At 39.1% G+C, this 21910-nt stretch overlaps 1 protein-coding gene across 1 annotated transcript in view; it reads right to left on the bottom strand.

Annotated features, from left to right (window-relative positions):
- Positions 1–16159: 16159 nt before the first annotated feature.
- Positions 16160–21910, bottom strand: part of LOC126108895 (uncharacterized) — a 58972-nt gene continuing 53221 nt past the window's right edge. Inside the window, exon 4 of the mRNA XM_049914263.1 lies at positions 16160–20109. Within this exon, the coding sequence (XP_049770220.1) occupies positions 19303–20109 (807 nt within the window). The 3' untranslated portion in view covers positions 16160–19302. The remainder of the gene's footprint in view (positions 20110–21910) is intronic.

Here is a 21910-nt window from a genome sequence, read left to right on the forward strand (position 1 = left end):
TCCCACAACCACTGGCATGAAATTACGACTCTCCTGAAATTTTTTGAATGATGACGTACTCCTAGATTCATCACATAAAGCTGGTTCTTGAAATTATGCATGTTTACACCTATCTTCAAGTATCTGTCACTTCAGGTTCTTCAGCATCTGTGTAACACTCTCCCACAGGTCAAACAAACCTGTAACTATTTGTGTTGCCCTTCTCCGTACATTTGGGAACCCTATAAATCATGCTTTCAATAATAAGCCTATTTTATTGAATTAAATGCTTTCCGGAAGTTGATAAATACTGCAGCTACCTCACTGATCCATGGCTTTCAGAACATCATGTAAGAAAGGTGAGAGCTGGGTTTCACATGACTGATGTTTTTGGAATACAAGCTGTCTGTCAAGGTGGAGTTAATTCTGTTACATAAACTTCCTTATCTGAGCTCAGAATACATTCTAATTTTCTATTTTAACAAATGGATACCACGGATATTGAACTGCAATTTTGTAGATGCCTTTGGCTGCCCTTCTTGTAGGCGAGTGTGACTTGTGCTTTCCTCTAACTACTGAGCACAGGTATTTGTCCGAGGAATTTATGGTATATCTTTGCTAGAAGAGAGGCTTCATAATAGGAAATCTGATATAGAATCTGATAGGGATTACAATGAGCCGTTGAATTTGACTCAGTTTTTCAGTTTTAGCAATTTCAGCTGTTTCTCAACATCACTGGCACTATTCTCTGCATCGCTCATATTCACAGTGATCTGAGTAGGTAACTGGGTCAATATGCCCGTGTTGTCCTTTGTAAAGGATCATTCGAAGAAAAATGAAAAGAAAAAAACGAAAAGTTCTCCATTTCTGATTTTACTCTGCTGCCCTCAATGTCAATTCCTGTCTCAACCATGGGTGTCTGGGCACTAACCTTGGCACCACGAACAGCCTTGACATATGGCCAGAGTTTCTTTGGATTTTCCGAGAGCTTTCAATAATATTCTGCTATGGTAATCATCAATATAAATGACCCATTATTTTTCTTGTGTACATGTTGGATGTGTTAGTAAAGGTTGTCAGAGCAAATGCTAAGCTATTTATTTGTCAAGTGTGCAATACATGATGACAGGTTTTCATTCAAATGTATTCCCAAGGATTTTACAAGCTGCTTTATTTAGTTCCTGATTTTTGTGGATTGTTTTTTTTTTAGTTTTAATTGTACCAAATGGGTTTTTGAAACATTTAATTTTCATCCATTAAGCTGGAATCAAGTACCTCAGTTTCCTAGGGCATCTATGATATTCTCGAGATGTTTTCATTACTATTTTCATTCAGTACTGGTCACATATCTGTAAATAGTACTGAATGGGAATTACATTAAATTATAGGTCATTTATATTTTTAAAAAATGCAAGCGATCACACAACAAAAGACTCAGCAGGCTAGGCAATTATTACCAAGAACATTGTACACACTACAGATGGAATATAAACCCGGCTTCAGAATTGCAGGAAAAATACATGTATTCCTCAAACCAATTACCTATGTCCACCAACTTCTACAAGAAGATCAACACAAAACATGTCAGGCTCAAATAAGTTTAAAGAAGCAAGTAGGAGAGATTTTTTCTAGTGTCTTTCCATCAATCAAACATGACAATCTTCAGTAAAAGTCACAATTTAGTAAGATGTAGGTCATTTATATGAGATACTTTCTGGATTGGAAGTTTCAGGATGGAGTACTACCAAATCATTTCACGGAACAGCAAATTACATTTTTGATGACACTGGGATAACGTTCCAAAATAAAAAACCAATTCATATAAAGCTGTTTCGTAAGTCATACTACAATGGATGACACTGTATGGAATGGAATGGGACATGTGAAGGAAAACTGTAAGATATTATTTGTTGCAAGTGAAGTACATTCCGCCAGCTTCCAGTCCACACACAAAAAAAATCCATATGGCACCCTGTATGCAATAACCAGGACACAGTTATGTGAGGAAAGGATAGTTAATACACCCACTATGAATAACTACATGGAAGAAAAAGTTAACCAGGAACAAAACGAAACATCTGTGTTTGCAACAACAGCAAAACAAAGAGCGAGGCAAAAAGCTTAGAACAAAACCAAGCATGCAGCTGGTCCCAGCAAAATAAGGGGATACGACGGTTGTAAAGAACCTATATAACCTCTCCCAGCATCAGAAATGAACGATTCAAGTGATGTTAATAGGGATGTTATCATTCACAAACAATTTAAAACACCAAGAAACAGCTACTACGATTTATGTAATAAAAGTCAGCAAAAACGTCATAATGAATAGCTACACATATGATGGAAGCCTTGAAATATTTCCCTACCTAATGAAAACAGTAGGGCATTACTCCTAGAAGTACTCAAAAGTGTCACAAATCTGACTGAAAAATACCCAACACTATACGCAAACAAATAATACAGCCAGGGGTAAACTGTAGGAGCCTCTGGAAATGTACAAGGGCTTGTTAGTACACAGTGACAGAAACAACAAAAAACTCTCACTTGCACACGTCAATCAAAACGAGGAAGTACCACCATAGGCATCTGCAAGGGGGGCACCTACTCGCCTCCCCCATGGAATCTGGGATAAAGAGTTTCTGAAAAGTTACACACTGAGCTTTGTGGCTGCAGATAGTGGTCAAGTGTGTGTGACATGTGCCTGGTTGTATGTAAGAGTGTTTTCATTAAGCCTGATTGCAATTCAATGTGTCATATTTACGGCGATAAATTTGTAACTGACCACTTAGAAAGCGAAATGTCCCAAGCTATGGTCAGCCGACACGGATGAACTGGCTACGATGTTTGGATGTGAACTAGTTACAACTGGAATACTGACTGCCGGCACGACACAGTACAAATCATGCTGTGAAGAAGGCAACTCCTTTCCCATACATAATTTACAAGGTTCTTGAAAGCAACTAGGCATTTTAACAGGTGCTTCTAGTAGCAAAACAATTTATGTAGGACCTCAGCATCCTAAAATTGGAGATAGGAAAGACAGTCTTCAGAATGAAAGACATTAAAACAACATAGAAGTTGCAACAATTGTCTCTTGCCTTGCAATCACAAATACCACCAAGACAGACATCTCCGTCCATTTACACAAAGCTACAATGATCCCACACTGCAACAACAATCTTTTGTAATTAATACAAGAAAACAAAACAGGTCTAATGTTCACCCAGGATAAATGCTGTATACAAAATAAACCTCTGGATTAACATGAAAGTACTTAACTTCCAGTGCAGGAACCAAAAGAAAAGATGCTGCAACAATAACCATCAACTCCGGAATAAATGCAATAACGTTGAGGTGCTAAAAATATTCTATACAGTTATCATTTATTTCAATATAGCAAGGGATGTGTACAATCTATTAAGAAAAGGACTGGTATTGTAACTGCCACAGACAGTAATTGAAGGATGAAGATGTGGCACATTTTGGCAACTGACAAAGATATGAAAGAATAATGTAATGTCAAAGACTACTTTATTAGAGATGAAGCTAGTGACAGAACAACACAGATGCAGGGGCAAAAGGTAATACTGACTTCACAGTTGGAAGCACTCGCATGTTACCTGTAATACATCAATGGGAATGTAATGAAGAAGAAAACTCTTCAGATCATATAATCATTTGCTTCAGGATATACAAAACTTTTGGCTAAGCATCACGAAAGCTTCACTTCAAATGTATCAATTGCCACAGAAGAGAAATTCAGTAAATTTGATGAACATAGTCGGTGAGCTCATACATTAACAATGCTTGAGCCTACAATGGGTAGATCATTTCTGCAAGTGTTTCTTGTGCTGCATTTGTTTTGCTTGTGACATTATCATACGAATGCAGGCACATGCATGGTTGTTTCAAATTAGCTTTGTGAAAAGTTATAAATTCATGTACCTTGGAAATGCATTTAGCCAGGACACTGATTTGGTTGTAATTGTAAAGAGCTCACGGAGCACTACAAGGACCCGCAGTGAAACAATAAAAATACTTGCTAGAATATAAGTGAAGATCAGCATTAAATTAAAAAATTACAAAATAATGAAAGCTGTCACCTCATACGACTCATAAATATGAATGGAATTATAGAAAACAAAAGTCAGAGGAACGCCTGAGTCGAAATGAATCCAAAAAGCCTAAAACATCCAACATCTACAGAACGTGTGCTCGCATCATTGAAAGGAAATACCAAAAACATGAAAGTGCCAAACAAGTATCATGACAACCCAATATTGTTGTGTTGTCAACTGAAACTGACATGTCGGGCATCAATGCACATACACCAACAGAGGATGCTATGGTAGGCTGTGATGTTATCAATAATTAAATTACATATTAATACTCAACATTTATGACTTTACCCCAATATTTTCACAAAAAATCTATGGCAAGTACCTGAACTGTGCACACAAAACATTTTTTGTCACTAAATAACCTGAAACCTTGTTTCACAAATATACGCAGTTGGAAATGATAAAAATATCAAAGCAGCCTTTTGAGACAATGTTCCTCACCTTTTAAACTGCGCCAGAATTCTGCTAATGGGACTAATTTAAACGTCCTTCCTACGATTAATTAGATGTCAGTTCAATAAAAACACATCCTTCTGCGAACACAAAGTACAGGGTGGTCCAGAAGTCCGGAAACACCCTCATAAAATTCAAACAGGGAAACAGAGTCCCTACACAAGGAATGGGAAACTTTATACGCTATGCCACCAACATGGCGGCCATCTTGAAAGCCGCCATCTTGGATTCAACTCCAAAATTTCAAATGGGAATGTGGTCATGTGACATATCAAACAGATAGAGAATTTTACTAAAAAAATGCCGTTGTTATTTTAAACATAGCTTTATTCATTCTCAGGTTATAGCCAGTTACATGTGGCAGCGGTGGGACACTCAGCAGCATGTGTGTTATGTGGCGAAGAGACATTACGCCGATGTTACACAGTCCCGAGAGACCACCAACAGTCATAAGAATGGCTCGATATGTTGTCCATTATGTTGGATTGTTAATGCTATCCTCCGAACTCAGTCCTGATGAACTTTGACCAACACATCTGACTGAATTTGACCACACACATCAACAATGCGCTGCTTTAGATGATGCAAATCCCGTATTTTCACAGAATAAACCAGTGCTTTGACATGACCCCAACGATAAAAATCCAAAGGAGTCAAATCTGATGAACGTGGTGGCCACTCCACAGCACCCCTACAACCAATCCACTTTTGAGGGAACTGCACATCCAGGTATGCTCGCACGTTGTGCCCATAATGTGGTGGGGCTCCATCATGCAGAAAGAAATCCAGAAATGTCCCGTCCTCCATTAACAATGAGGGAAACACTTCTTCATCCAATAACTTCAGATAACCGCTGGCTGTTAACGTACCATCAATAAAAAAAGGTCCAACGACTTTGGTACCCCATACCAGACCATCACTTTTGTGAGTCGATCATTTTGGAAGCATCAATCCAGTGCAGATTTGTGTCGGATCAGAATTTGTGATTCTGCTTGTTCATTCAACATTGATAAAGAAATTGGCTTCATCACTCAACAGCACCTGATAGGGGAAACATGGGTTTATCTGCAGCTGCTGTGTCACCCATTCTGAGAACTGTACCCAATGGTCTGGGTCATCCTCGTTCAGGTGTTGGAGCAGCTGAATTTTGTACATGTGCCATTTATGCTGTGATAAAATTCGCAGTATGGAGGTACGGTGAACCCCACATTCTTGTGACAGGCGACGAGTACTCCATTGCGGACTCTTGCTAAATGATGCGAACACGCTCACTGTTGTTGCTTCATCGGTGGCGGATTTTGGTCTTCCAGCCTTAGGTTTATCTGCGACAGAACCTGCTGCTCGGAATTTGGCCAAAAGCTTGGCAACTGCGCTGTGAGTGGTGGGCTGTCTGGTTGGGTGGTGGGCTGTCTGGCTGGGTGACGACTGCTGAAATCCTCAGCAATGACCCATGTGCTTCTTTCTCCTGATATCAAGATGATTTCAATGAGTTCTTCATGTGTTAAGGACATTTTGTAACCTGTAAATAAGGAAACAATGATTAAAACGTTAGCATGAGTAAATGATACCTAACAGTTAAACACATGTAACATATCAGGCATGGGATAGTCACTTTGCACAGTTTCAGACTCCATTTTATGACTTCTCAGTACGTAACACTCACACTGCCGAGCGTCCCACTGCTGCCGCAAATAACTGGCTATAGCCTGAGAATGAATAAAGCTATGTTTAAATAAGGACGTCATCGTTTTTCTAGTGAAATTCTCTATCTGTTTGATATGTCTCATGACCACATTCCCATTTGAAATTTTGGAGTTGAGTCCAACATGGCGGCTTTCAAGATGGTCGCCTTGTTGGTGGCATAGCCTATAAAGTTCCCTCCTTCCAGTTCCTCACGTGTAGGGACTGTTTCCTTTTTTGCTACTCCATTTGGATTTTATCAGGGTGTTTCCAGACTTTTGGACCAACCTGTATGTGTCTTGACAATAGAGGATTTTAATCTAGAATTAATTCTGATATTTAATCTGCCATTTAGTTTGAAAACTGTTAAAAGCTTCATTCAAACTTTTCACACCTTGTGTAACTTCAGTGCATCTCCTTATTTCAATTCCTGAATCTTCAAAAAAGCTTTTTATTGGTGGGAAATGAACAAACTCATTTTTATAGGAAGTAAGAATGTATTGTGAGCAATAAAAACATTAACTTGTTTGGTTTGAAAAGTTAAATTAAGTTCATTGATCTCTATAAAAATGTCACTTAAACAGCTAATCTGAATGAGAGAGTTTATTTCAAATAACCTCTCAATTTCAAATTTTATTCTACGAAGAAAGCATCCATTTTGACCCCAGTGCAACAATACAGGTCAGTATCTTTCCTCAAAATAACTGCCTGACCTTAGTACATTAAGGATGATATGCACATACACATCCCATGTCCTCACGTGTGATTTTGAGTAAATCATTATTTAGTGGCTAAAATTTTAGCTAGTTTCTGACCACATTAAGAGCATTCTTGTAACTAATGGATAATCTTTTTTTAATACAAAATCAATCAAAAGCAGCCAAACAGTTGCAACAACAAAAGGTTGTTTTAATCAACCTTTGACACTGTTTTTGGCAGATGTAAACCTGTCTTCTTCAGGAACACATGTAAGTAAAATCTCACATTGGAAAAGTAACAAATAATGAAGCAATCTGACATTTATCCAATGAAAATATGCATTCAGCACATTTCATTAGATACATTATTAAATACACTTATGACCAGGCAACAATGGAAGCAGTAAATAATTCTTTCATGCAGCGAGTGCACCGGTGTATCGGTGTCCAGGGTCACCACTTTTAGTACCTTTGAATGTTCTACTCCTGGGCAATGGTATAGAAGTGTCAAAGTCAGTTTTGTGTTATGTTTTTACTTTGTTATCATCTGTTTTCTGACAACTCAAGCAAGTGGATGAGTTTGTGATCCCGCCCTCAAAGTCAGTGTTGTGTTATGTAATTGCGTTTCAGGGAATGGTACACTGTGATACATTTTTGAATAGGTATTTAGAAGAGGAAATGAATTACTGAATAAAAAATACAGGGTGCCATTTAAAAAAGTCATACCACCCTCCATATCTTTGTAAAAAAACCAAGTTACAACAAAGGCAATCATGCTGATTGATATCCCCCTGATGGCTAAAGAACATTTGCTTGAAACATTTTGCAATTTGCACCTGAGCAAACAGTTATTTAGGGTGGTCAAGATAAATGGGACACCCTGTATTCAGTCATGTTCAATAACCAACTGAAATGAACCCCATACCATTTCCTGTTAAGATATCTATCCTGTACTGATTCCCTTTTTGATCCATTCAATCAGTCCCATCCATGTGCTTGTTTTATTCTGTGACGATGGCGAGTTCAGGAAGTACAATGTGTTCTCATGACTGTCGAGGTTATCTTCTAACATTGGTTACTGGATTCACACCTGTCTTATCTGATGCTGCAAGAATAATGGAGATGTTATCCAATTTATATGCAGGTTGGCAGTACTTCTATAAAATGTGAAATTCTCAAGGAATTACATTTTACATGGAAAAATCGGGGGAAATCCCAGGGAATTTCAGGAATTTATTAATATATATAAGTGGATTGTATGTTTTTAACCTAGCATGAAATTTAATTTTATTGAGTTCTATAAATCACAGTTTTCTACTGCTCATAGCTAGTATATCTCAGCAGCAAGGAAAGCAGAATCGTTATTGTGGTATGCGCCCCCCCCCCCCCCCGACACTGTTAATTTATCAGGACCTTCTTATGACACCATCTTTCTTCCCATATCTGGAATTCTCATGGAAAGTTTTTCTTTATTTATTCATTTTTTAAGTTTGAGTTGTCACCCTGACATAGAAACAGACCATTTTCCTTTCATGTGTCAGAATGACAAGTAGCTCTTTTGTCTTTCCCTGTTCCCCCCTCCTTTAGAAGAGGGCAATTTTGGGGGATATGATTCTCTCTCGCAGTCCCAGTGCACCAAAATAATACAAAATTACAACAGAAATAGGCATCATAGAATAACACACAAAAATTACTGAAGTGATCTCATTGGGGGCTAGCATTAGTTTTATGTAAGGCTGAAAATTTAGCATGTGTTTCTGCAATACAAGTAATGCTACATAAATTTATTGACATGTGATTGCATTTAAGGAATTACATACAGTTTTTGCAGTTGCCAGTTGTCCCCAATAGTGGGCTGCTTTTCACAACTACTAACACAGGAATGAAAGAACAGTAAACAATCCTTAAATAAGCATAACAAGATTATATAAGTTCATTTTTGTCTAAAAAGCCAGCAAAAGGCTAGTTGTATCACATGCACCATTAATGTAATGTGGGCACTAATAGGTTACAGGAGAAAATTTCAATTCTTTATTAAAAAATGTGATGAACTCTTACAGAAAAAATATTTATAGTTGCAACCACAAAGCTGACGAATGAAGAAGCAACTGAGACTTCTTACTTAGCTACCAGATAGCTCAATGTGAAATCTAGTCTGTTTTGGAAAATCTTAACCTTTCTCTATGCAGATGGTAAAATGTATGGTAAATGAAGAATCAGCAAAACAAATAGCTAACATTCCATGTAAGAAAGAAATGCCAGCTCAGTGTCTCGGAGATTTAGCAACCAGTTCAAAAATGAACATACTTTTTGGTCTCAAATCATCAGTATGTTCATTACAAATGGATGAATTTAACAATGTAGCTGACTCTCAGTATTAATTATAATAGCTAGGTTTCAGCACACAACTGGAGGATCTCAATTTTATGCAAATCTCTGCCACCACATATTACTGGGGTTGAAACATTTGGTTTCCTAGATTCTTTTCTTGAAGAGAATGAAATAACATGGGACAACTGCAAGGAAGAAAGAACACGAGAGGCATAATTTTTTGTCTATGTAGTTTACTAAAAATAGTGCCAGAACTGTTCTAGTAACTACTGCATGATCCACAGGCAAAAGAAAAAGTTAAATATTTTGAACATGGCTGTAGCTCAGCAAGTTAGAGATCAGTAAATGAATCCAAAGCAGCCAACAAGTTGCAACAAAAGGTGCCTTTTTCAACCTTTGGCCGTGCTTTCAAAGGATGTAAACCCATCATCTTGAGACTTATATGTAACTAAAATTTCATATTGTAGAAACACCAGATGATGAAACAGTCAAATTTTTCCAATGAAAATATGCTGTATCATTGAATGCATTATTAAATATGCTGGCCCCTATGATCAGGGCTTGTCAAGCAAGAATAGTTCAAATCCAAAAATAAAACCAAGCAAATAAAATGGCAGTTCATGTTGTGAGCAGCACACTGCCTGACAGGAAATGGAGAGTGTTCTTGCTTGACAAGTCCTGATCATACGGGCCAGCATATTTAATAATGCATTCAATGATACAGCATATTTTCATTGGAAAAATGTGACTGTTTCATCATCTGGTGTTTCTACAATATGAAATTTTAGTTACATATATGTCTCAATATGACGGGTTTACATCCTTTGAAAGCATGGCCACTACCAACAAGGCCTGGACGAATCCCGCACTTCAGTACCGTAGCAGATGACCTTTGGTATGATGGAATGAAGCAGATGACTGTGAAAATACAGGAGCTCAAAAGATGGTGTACTGGAATAAACTTTTCAGACACCAGCACATATTCAGTGCAAGAAATGTAGTGTGAGGCCTTGTGTTGGAATGTTTTACAGCTGATTCTACCAAGTAATTTGTTGTTTTTGATTTGTAATTTGTTCTCATGTGCATGTACATATATGGTACAGTAGATTATATTAAAACTAGAAGGAAAAGAATGCTTTTTTCACTTTAGATGCTTCTTTTCAAATGTAGCAAACATGCTAGAAGAATTAAATGTACAACACAAAAAATAAAAATAAAAAATAGTTCGGGCAGTAATGGGTTAAACTCACTCTGAACAGATTTCTTATGACATTTTCAAATGACATCAAGGAAACTTCTCTTTCTGCATGAAAGGATAGTTCAAATTATGTACACAGTTCCCCTGCAAACTCCAGATGTAATCTTTTTAAGAAACTTGAAATATTTACAGCAACTTCTCAATAATAAAATCATCTCAGTTTACAAGCTGCGTCATTTCAAATAAAACACTTGAGCTTTCGACAGCTGTATCTGTCACCGTCATCAGAAGATGAAATCACTGGCTGCCGGGGCTGGCAGTGATTTCAACTGCTGATGACATTGGTGAAAGCAGCTGTCGAAACATTGAGTGTTTTATTTGAAATGATACAGCTTGTAACCAAGATTTTATTGAAGCATGATGCTGTGAAAGACTCTGAAGACACAACTTTTCAATACATTTATTCCATTATCAACTACATGGTTGACAATCCTATGCACTATGAGAACCAGTGAAATATACCATAATGATATTACAAGGAAGGAAGGCCAACCTCCATTGGGATTTCAAAAAATTAACTCTTCTACACAAAAATGTAGAGTATTCCAGTACTAAAATATTTAATTCAGTGCCAAATAACACCAAAGATCTATGTAGTAATAGAGTATTGTATAAAATAAAATGAAGACGTATTTGGTAAAATTATTGAAGTTCATTAGATTACTAGAATTTTCATGCATACATTTTTATTGTTTTATTTGTCATGTATTATTGTACAACATGTGCTAATTCTTGTTCAGTGTTTGTTTTCCACTTGGTTTCTGTTTGGTTGTAGTCTTGTGTTTTCATTTTTTCTGTAACTGGATTTGTAATTTCCTGTAATTTTCATTGTTACCTTTGGTGGAATAAACAAATATACTGTTACATGTGAAGCTAAAAGTTATAGGAAAAATGTTGAAGCTGAACCCACCTGTTTTTGACCGAATGGTGCACTGTGCTGGAATGTGTACACACCACAAAGCCAATTTCTTGAGAATCAATTGCAGTTGTTACATATAGCCCTAAACCTGGCAAAGCATGTTAATTTTATGAAATGTTCTCATAATAAGATGTTACATTTTGATCCTTTATACAGACAGCGTGTATAACAAATACTCAGAAGAGCCATACAAGGTGACATCAAAGTTATTTTTTGTACCCACTTTGACTGTTGCTGTTTTACAGTATGTGATAAGTTTGGCCACTTATCAGTCCCATCTTCTTCTTGAAGGCACTGGGTAATAGACGTAACTGTTTCCCGTGAAATGTGTGGCTTTAATATTTTCTATTGGCTGCACTTAAACCCCTGATAATGACTTAACAGACAAAACCACAACAATAGTGGGATTTACTATGAACACAGGGCGCAGAAAAAGAATTTGACCACAGGTGTATATTTACACAGATACTTCATAACCCACTGTATGGTGTGTGGCGGAGGGTACCCTGTACCGCTACTAGCCATTCCCTTTCCTGTTACACTCACTCACAAATAGTGTTAGTGAAAAACAACTGTCTATATGCCTCCGTATTAGACCTAATTTCAAATATCTTGTCTTCGTGGTCCTACCACACTATGTATGCTGGCGGGAGTAGAATCATTCAGCAGTCAACTCCAAATTCCGGTTCTCAAATCTCAAAAAGAACATCGCCTTCCCCCCCCCCCCCCCCCCCCCCCCCCCCCCTCTAGGATCCCCATCTGAGTTCTTGAAGCATCTCCGTGGTACTCACATGTTGTTCAAACCTACAGGTAACAAATCTAGCAGCTCACCTCTGACTTACTTCGATGTCTTCCTTCAATCCGACCTGGAACATATCCCAAACACTTGAGCAGTACTCTCAAACATGTCACACCATTGTACCCATATGCAGTATCCTTTACAGGTGAACCACTCTCTTCTAAAATTCTCCCATTAAACCGAAGTTGAGAATTAGCCTTCCCTATCACAGTTCTCACATGCTCGTTCCATTTCAGACTGTCTTGCATCATTATGCCCAGATACTTAAACAACTTGACTGTGTCAAGTGGGACGCTGGTAATACAGTATCCCCAGCATTGTAGGTTTCATTTTTCTACTCATCTGCATTGTCGTTGTTGTGGTCTTCAGTCCTGAGACTGGTTTGATGCAGCCCCCCATGCTACCCTATCCTGTGCAAGCTTCTTCATCTCCCAGTACCTACTGCAGCCTACACCCTTCTGAATCTGCTTAGTGTATTCATCTCTTGGTCTCCGTCTACGATTTTTACCCTCCACACTGCCCTCTAATACTAAATTGGTGATCCCTCTATGTCTCAGAATATGTCCTACCAACCGATCCCTTCTTCTAGTCAAGTTGTGCCACAAGCTCCTCTTCTCCTCAATTCTATTCAATACCTCCTCATTAGTTATGTGATCTACCCATCTAATCTTCAGCATTCTTCTGTAGCACCACATTTCAAAAGCTTCTATTCTCTTCTTGTCTAAGCTATTTACTGTCCATGTTTCACTTCCATACATGGTTACACTCCATACAAATACTTTCAGAAAAGACTTCCTGACACTTAAATCTATACTCGATGTTAATAAATTTCTCTTCTTCAGAAACGCATTTCTTGCCATTGCCATTCTATATTTTGTATCCTCTCTACTTCCACCATCATCAGTTATTCAGCTCCCCAAATAGCAAAACTCCTTTACTACTTTAAGCGTCTCATTTCCTAATCTAATTCCCTCAGTATCACCCGACTTAATTCGACTACATTCCATTATCCTCGTTTAGCTTTTGCTGATGTTCATCTTATATCCTCCTTTCAAGACACTGTCCATTCCGTTCAACTGCTCTTCCGAGTCCTTTGCTGTCTCTGACAGAATTACAATGTCATCGGCGAACCTCAAAGTTTTTATTTCTTCTCCAGGGATTTTAATACCTACTACGAACTTTTCTTTTGTTTCCTTTATTGCTTGCTCAATATACAGATTGAATAACATCGGGGATAGGCTACAACCCAGTCTCTCACTCACTTCCCAACCACTACTTCCCTTTCATACCCCTCGACTCTTATAACTGCTGTCTGGTTTCTGTACAAATTGTAAATAGCCTTTCGCTCTCTGTATTTTACCCCTGCCACCTTCTGCATTAAATTATAGTTTTCCACATTTAGAGCTGACTGTCATTCATCAGACCAACTGGAAATTTTGTCTAAATCATCTTGTATGCTCCTATAGTCACTCAATTACAACACCTCACCGTGCACCACAGCATCGTCAGCAAACAATCGCAGGCTGCTGCCCACCCTGTGCACCAATCATTTATGTATATAGAGAACAACAGTGGTCGTTCCTGGCGAACTCCTGATGTCTCTGATGAACACTCACTGTTGAGGACAACACACTGGGTTCCATTACTTAAGAAATCTCTGAGCCATCTGTGTACCTGTGAATGTACCTACGTTAATAACCTGAAATGGGGCACCGTCTCAAATGCTTTCCGAAAATCTAGAAATATGGAATTTGCCTGATGCACCTCATCCACTGTTCACAGCATATCACGTGAGAAAAGGGCAAAAAGACAGCACCAAACAAAGGACTTTGAGTACAGGAACTAGGAGTCGCAGCTGCACGTTTTCGGCACTACAGGAATGTAATTGAAATCTAATATATGGACGTCTTTACTCAAAATGAATTGTAATTCACAGAAAATGTATACGTGAGCAAAATGTTTGGACCAACCAATCGTCACGATGACAACAAGAAAAACTTGAAAGCACCACATACTCGTGTATCATACTTAGCTGACAAACCCAACAGCACTTCTTCAGAAATTAAAACAATCATATGTCGATGTTTCAGTATGTCCTAAAAGGGTCAAAGTAAATGAGTATTCTCTTGTGCACAGACTAGCCACGACTTAATTAACATTAAGTATGTTCAAAACCGATCACCGTTTTCACACTGGCATATTGCCGTTAATATTCAACTATGACCCTTAGTTCTTATACTAAAATTCCTCAATTTGATGCTGTCTTTTTGCTCTAAACGTTTGGTCAAATTGTTTTTCTGCACTCTGTACATGCATGTCAAAGACGAAAATGATGTCATTCACAACAAATGTGTATTTGTGGCTGGCATGACAGTCAGCATAAATACGGGCACTCAAGTGTTGGAACCTGTTTCTACTTCCTGCGAGATAGTTTCCGCACATCAATTACGATACTTTATTTAAATTGAGTACACTGTTTATACAAGTTGTATCCAGGAGTTGTTTCTAAATGGCATCCTACGCAGTATCCACTGCCCAGTTTCTGTTTAATCTGCTAATGACAAGTGCGGCAGAAAAGCTGTCCTGTAGATTGAGGTACATTTACATGGGACACAGAAATTGAGTATTGCCCTAATTATGACTCAGCAACACAATGCAGACACGAATTTCGGGGTCACATTACTGTTACAAAATAGATGGACGGGAATTAGTGGACGAGTTTGCAGCTCTCTTGCTTTTGCATCCCACGAAGAAAAATGTTTACAAGGAAAAGTGAAATCAGACATTGTGTATGCATTCTTCTTTTAAATAGGGGAAGAGCTACTGCAACTCTGAGTCATGGATTGATGCTGGGTGGATAGTTTTTCTATAATTGCAACACAATTTGAATATATTGTAAAAGCAATTGGTTTGAGAGTTGATAAGAGCAATACCAATATGAGAGACTGTATACCAATTATAGCAAGACTAGAAATCACCCTTGGGTTAGTGGCTACTGGAGATTCACACACACGTTTGATGTACTTTTAAATCACACTTTGCATCGGTATGTGTCTTAATACAGGAAGCTTTCAATGATTTTGTGGAAGGGCTCAAAAAATTCATTAAGGTTTGTCAGAAGTATCAAATGTTTACATTTATATTTTATTGTAGTTCACCAGTACACTGCAACAACTATGGACCTCATACGTGTGATACATGTATGAAAGAGATGTGGAACACGGAAAGTAGGTCAATGTATACTTGGTCATGAACACGGAAGCACAAGCGACGACACTTACAAAAAGTTTAAATGTTGCCAGAACCTACATAGAATACAGCTGTGGCTCACTGCCGTTGATCTTCCAAATTAAAATAGTAGCAGTAATACCGTATTTACTCGAATCTAAGCCGCTCTCGAATCTAAGCCGCACCTGAAAAATGAGACTCGAAATAAAGGAAAAAAAAATTCCCGAATCTAAGCCGCACCTGAAATTTGAGACTCGAAATTCAAGGGGAGAGAAAAGTTTTAGGCCGCATCTCCAAATCGAAACAAAGTTGGTCCATTGTAATATGATAGACAATTTAGGTCGAATGAATGACGATACAGCTACAGTAGTTTGGTTCGAGTTGTAAGCTTAGCAGTTAAGCTTTACCACGTAGCCATTGCTATGCGTCAGGCGCTCCGTCCGTATTTATACGGATACCCTTCCTTGAATCGATTGCTTATTTTGCTTTGATCTGATAAATGCCGTTTTCTTTGTTATAGGTGTTTGCGTCACTCTTAAGCTGAAAATGCATTACTGCACTGTGTCATGCATTGTTTGTCGCATTCTGATAGTGCGTGCTTACGGCCAGTCGCGGCTCGCGGCATGGCTTGCTTTTGTGCGCGCTACCGCCGCGTACAATTTAAAAAAAAAAAGAGAGAGAGAGAGAGAGAGAGGGGAATCGTCTCATTAGCGAAACAATGACAAGAGACTGCTATTTGTTGTTACTTACACTGCTGCTTTCTTTGATAATGATCAACAAGAATCAAATAATAGACTGTGTATGATAGAACATGTTCTGAACGAGAGTTTGTGAAAATTTTTCTCCGTTTGAAAATCTTTGCGGCCGGTTCTTTATTACATCAAATTCTGCACAGAAATTACAGTCATCTTAGATCTAGTCACTTGCCGTGCTTCATTTCTGACTGTATCACTATTAGACATAAGAATAATACGAATATAAACATGACATGATATGTATATTCTTCCACGTTTGCTGTTGTCTCACTCTATAGTTTCGTAGTTTATTAGGCAGACAGGATTTAAATGAGATAGCAGCAAACACGAAAGAATACATGGCAAAATGTTTATATTCGTATTATTCTTATGGTGAAGAGAATACTGTATGTGATTCAAATTTCATCAGGTTCCTATTAGCAACCGTCTCTTCTCACAGATAGGAAAAAATTCAGAACGTAGAGTTGGCCATATTGACAAACATCCCAAACAGTCTTGCCAGTCAGATTTTCGTAGTACACTGAAATTGTGCTACATTCAAAGATGAACAATACGGAATTTGTATTTACTTCGTTGGATAATGTATGAAAATGCAGTGGTCGAAACTCGCGGTGGAGAAAAAAAATCTCATGTTCCACTTTTTTAAAAAAAAATTATTTACTGACGCAGAGGTTTTGGCGCCAGTATTTATCTTTGTGCCTGCAAAGCATGCCTGTGTAGCGCTACATGTATTCGCCGGCAGAAGTTAGTTGTGGCGGCACGTACGAACATTTTTCATAACTTCCGCTAGCTTTGCACTCGATTCTAAGCCGCAGGCGGGTTTTTGGATTACGAAAACCGGAAAAAAGAGTGGGGCTTAGATTCGAGTAAATACGATAATGTCATTTCTGAGACTGCATTCTTTATATATATATATATTACTTTCTATGTTCCACAACAGCTGTGGTCATAAATGAATCACGTTTATGAAATTCGTGGTTTTCCTGCTATCTCATTTCTACATTCCTGGAGACAACAGACAGAGTGCGTCTATGTAAATGCACGAAAGTGAAATAATATTGTTATGTGACTCAATACTGCAGTGCTGTCTGCACGAAAAAGAGTGAAAGCGAGATAGAGGTATTTACAGACAATGACAGAGGCAGGTATGGCCCGACCATATGAAATATTCTCCACCCCAGACAGGCACGACTGGCAACACCTCACGCATACCTCGGTAACTACCTGCAGCAGCCTGCTCCGTCAGCAGTGTCGCCAGGCCGTACGACTACACTGCCTCGTATTGTAGCCACAATGCAGTGATGTTGCCAGCAACAATGTTGTGGCCAACACTATCACAAAATATGGTACATAAAAATGCAGCTTTAGGTGCACTGAGAAATCCAATTACTGATACACGTGGCCGAGCAACCGACGACTGCACACCCCAAGAGCACATCCCTCGACACGAGATGAGGTGCTGTGCCGAGTCAGGTGATACACCGATGCGGTTGTAGCAATAAAAATGGATCGCTCCGGTAGGCACAAACCGTGATGTCCTTAAGACTGACCAGAAGCAATGTCTGTGCCAATTAGGTGACTGCCATCTTGATGGATGTCAGTCTTACAGGTCCTGTTCCAAACTAGGACATTCTTGTAGAACTTTTGAGGTATACACTCATTTTATTGTTTGACTATGGTGGAATATGAGGTACAGTAGATTGCTACACTACTGCCTGTCTTCTGTCACACTTTATCGTTTGGTCTGAACCTGACAGGTGGTATTTTTGCAAACTTTTTCAGAAGTGCTAGTCCAGTAAGGTGTGCTGGACAACTGCTCTGAACTTAGGAAAATTAAGTAGGGTATTTGCCCAAGAAAGTTCTGCATTTAATACCCAGTCTGGCACACACAAGTTCCCAATCAACAAATACTCCATTGCAAAGTGAAAATTCCTTCCGGAGACTTCACTGTCAATTTGATGTCAGCACCTTCAACAGGCTGGCACCAAACTTTGTAGCGAGCAGTGAACTCTAGTGTTGGTGATGTGATGTACATTATGCAATTTTGCCATCAGTGTTAACAGTGGAGTGACAGCACACTTCACTTCATAGTTTGCTGGACATTTAACAGATTACACTGCAATGTACATCCTGTGACTTCTGGCGAATCTGCGTCACTGCATCTGTGCGGCTGCAGTGTTGTTACGAGTAAAATTATAAATAACTTCTAACTTAACTCTCCCAGTGCCTGTTCGAAGACTGGAAGAACAAAGCAAGCTGAGAAACGATGAGCAAGTCAGAAGTACTCAGCACCCAGAACACTGCAATGAGTGTAGTAATGAAGGACTTTAAGCACAGCTACAAAGTCTCGCTCATAGCTGTCAAATGGTTAGACAGTGTACACATATATTATAGCTTTCCACCATTTGATAGGGCAAGCTTTTGTAGGAAAAATTATGTTGACAAGACAGTTGTATAATATACATACAACATATCAATTTGATGTATGTATTTATACTAAATACATCTGATGATGAGGCTGAAAGCCTTGAAATTGGTGATGGCAAAATAAAATGAAGAACATTAAATGCAGTCTGAGGTAAACTTTCTTTCCCCTAATTATACATGAGGATTTTATCCTCTCAACACGGTACATGTTACAATTGAGAAGTAATCTTAACAAATTACAGTTGGTAACATTCAAATAATGACTGTCTACAGCACAGAGCAATGTATCGTAGTCTTAATCAACAGTTCCAGGTTAGACCAGCCTGAAGCACATAATGAGCTCTGCCGGAAGGTGTATGCACTAGGTGTTGGAACCAAAGTCCAGCCATGACTGCGTGACCAAAGCTGGTATAACTCCACAAAGCAAATCAAACAGTCCAATGCCTCGACGTGTCAGAAAATATGTAGATTTACAGCTGGACACCCATCTACACAGTTTATTACTTTCTGCGTGACTGAGGACCACAATCCCGAGTCTCAGTTCCTCAAAGGGGTGCCGAGAAACGTTTCTCAGCCACCAATCGCGTGTGCGAGGTCGCCGAACTGCCCCCTCACAGGGAAGGGGGGTGGGGGTAGGGGTGGGGAGAGACTAATTCAATTGAATCCGGGTGGTCTCGTGAGGATCTTGAAGGACACTTGCCCCATACCGAGATACAGTTTAAATTTGTACCCTCTCAGTGCCCGGTAAGACTTCTCGTCGATAACGAGAACCAGTGACGTGCCGTCGTCCGCATCTTTCCTGCTGACGGCCTTCCATTCTGCAGATGGCACGCCTATATTCTGCTTCTGCAGAAGTGCCAGAATCTCGGGGGTACCCTTCTTGCTCGCAGGTTTCGGGATCCAGACGAGAACCTTCGCCAGCCGCATCACGGCGTTGGCAGGCCCGACCTTCAGCCTGGCACCTCCCCACGGGCTGATGTCGGGTATCGTCTCCTCCAGCCACACCGCCGTCCACTTGTTGGCGCAAATGAAATACGAGGCCCCGTCGGAGCACCGAGCAGACAGGAACTGCAACGGCTGCGTGCCACCGGACAGCTCGATCCTGTCGAGCAGGGCATCCTGCAGCGCATCGTGCTGCTCCTCGGTGATCTTAACCGACGGGAACCCTCTGCAGACGACGGCCATCCTCACGGAGGTCGTCGGGTCCCCGCACGGAGACGCGGGGCCGTCGCTCGGGTTTTGCCCCGGTTCCGAATGACCGGCTTCCTCTCCTGGAGACACCTCCAGTTTGCCATTCGTCGCACCCACGGGCCTGGAGTTTGGAGCTACCTTAGCCGGAGCTCTCCCTCTCTGCGATCGTTCAGATCTGGGAATCACCTTCTCTCCTGCTGCCAGTGCCCGCTGCATTCTCAATTTGCGCTTCTGAGCTCCACTCCGCTGTCTTTTTCCACGCTGCTGTTCCTTAAATGAGAAGTTAAAATACAGACGTACGTCATAAATAAGAAGTGCAACAGATGCATAATTTTCAGTTGTTAAACATATAATAATAATCTGTAGAAATTACGAGGGCTATCCTGAAAGTAACCTCCATTTCAATCTAGCACGAGAAGCAGTGAGGGGGACAGAACAGTCACTACATTTACCCTGGTCACTAAGCTCAGCATGGAAGCCACACTACATTGCTTCTCATTCACTTACCGTATCCACTGAACTTTAACCACAACAGCAGAACAGTAGTGGAATATTCACTACTCTGAATCAGTGAAGCACCTGATACATACGTATCTTTTCAATTTACCGATTGTCTTCTTGGTTTTTTTTTATTTGGCAATGACAATTTTTGGTAGAAAGCTGACACTACTGATTGCTAATAAGAGAATTTTGCACAATTCTGGAATTACATTTCACATGTGGCAAAGTTAATAATGTTAGATAAAAATACAAAAGTACAGGACATTCCACTGTTTACATCACATAATCAAAAATTTCAGATACGGTTTGCTTCTTTCACAAAAACTAATAATGAATATGAATGTAGATTGACAATGTACTTCTAAATTTATGTAGGCAAGCTTTGAAGTCTGATATTAGCAGAATAATTAATAACTAAAATCAATGTACAAAACTTGAAATTTTAAGCTGGTTCACTTAGGATTCTAACATAAAACTTGATTTTATAGGAAAAAGCAGAGATTAATTAATCAAAAATCTATAATGTAAAACACTGTTATACTTTTATAAAATACAAATGCCCTGTATGGTTCCATTTGTCACATTATTTCACACTAACTTGGAAAAGGCTGTATTATTTTTTGCCTTGCATATTGAAGCATAAATCTTAAAAAAGATTGTATTGTTGTTCTTTTATAAATACCCAGTAACAGCTCATTCAAAAGTAACTAATGATCCCTTATATTCAACATTTGCTGCATGCATCACTGACATGGCCTGAATTTATATAGATTTTGCGCTACAAATATCAGCTTCCTACGTTTTTCCTCAAATTAATAATTTTGAATAAACAAAGTGTATTCAAAAACTAGGGTACATTTGGCATTAAAAAATTCAGCTCATTAGGAAAGGTTTTCATCAACAATAATATTTTACTATATATCAACTTTACTTTTCCACATAATTGCCATTTACATCTCTACACTTTCTGTAACACTGCGCCAGCTTCTTTAACCCCTCTCACAGGAGTCTTCAACTGGCCACTGAATAAGTTGGTAACACCAGTCTTGAGTTCGTCATTTGTTACCCACCCAGCCACTTCTTCAAATGCAAAAAGAAGAAATAGTCACTTGGTACAAGGTCATGACTGTATAGAGGATGCTCAAAACGTTCACAACAAAAATCTTGAATCTTCTCCTTGGTTCTGGCAGTGTGTGAAGGTGTGCATTATTGTAATGGAGGATTAAACCACACGACATTTCCCCACTGCATCGATTATGGATTGCATGTCTCAGTTCGGTCAGCATTTCACAGAATACATCAGCTGCTATTGACCCATGGTACATGAAATCAATCAAAAGGATGCTCTTTTTTTCCCAAAATATGATAGCAATCACTTTTCAATTCGAGAACAGAGATTGCTTAAACTTATTTGGTTTGTTTTGATTCTGCACTGGTGTACGATATCAATAACTTGTCGGTCGTAACAATGTGGGAAACAAATTCATCTCCTCCTTGTCTATAGTGCTCCAAAAACTGTCTGTACTGTGTTTTCTCTGCTCTTTGTGCTGATCAGTGAGCATTTTTGGAA

Source organism: Schistocerca cancellata, chromosome 11 (assembly GCF_023864275.1).
Source record: "Schistocerca cancellata isolate TAMUIC-IGC-003103 chromosome 11, iqSchCanc2.1, whole genome shotgun sequence".
Classification (NCBI taxonomy): Eukaryota; Metazoa; Arthropoda; class Insecta; order Orthoptera; family Acrididae; genus Schistocerca; species Schistocerca cancellata.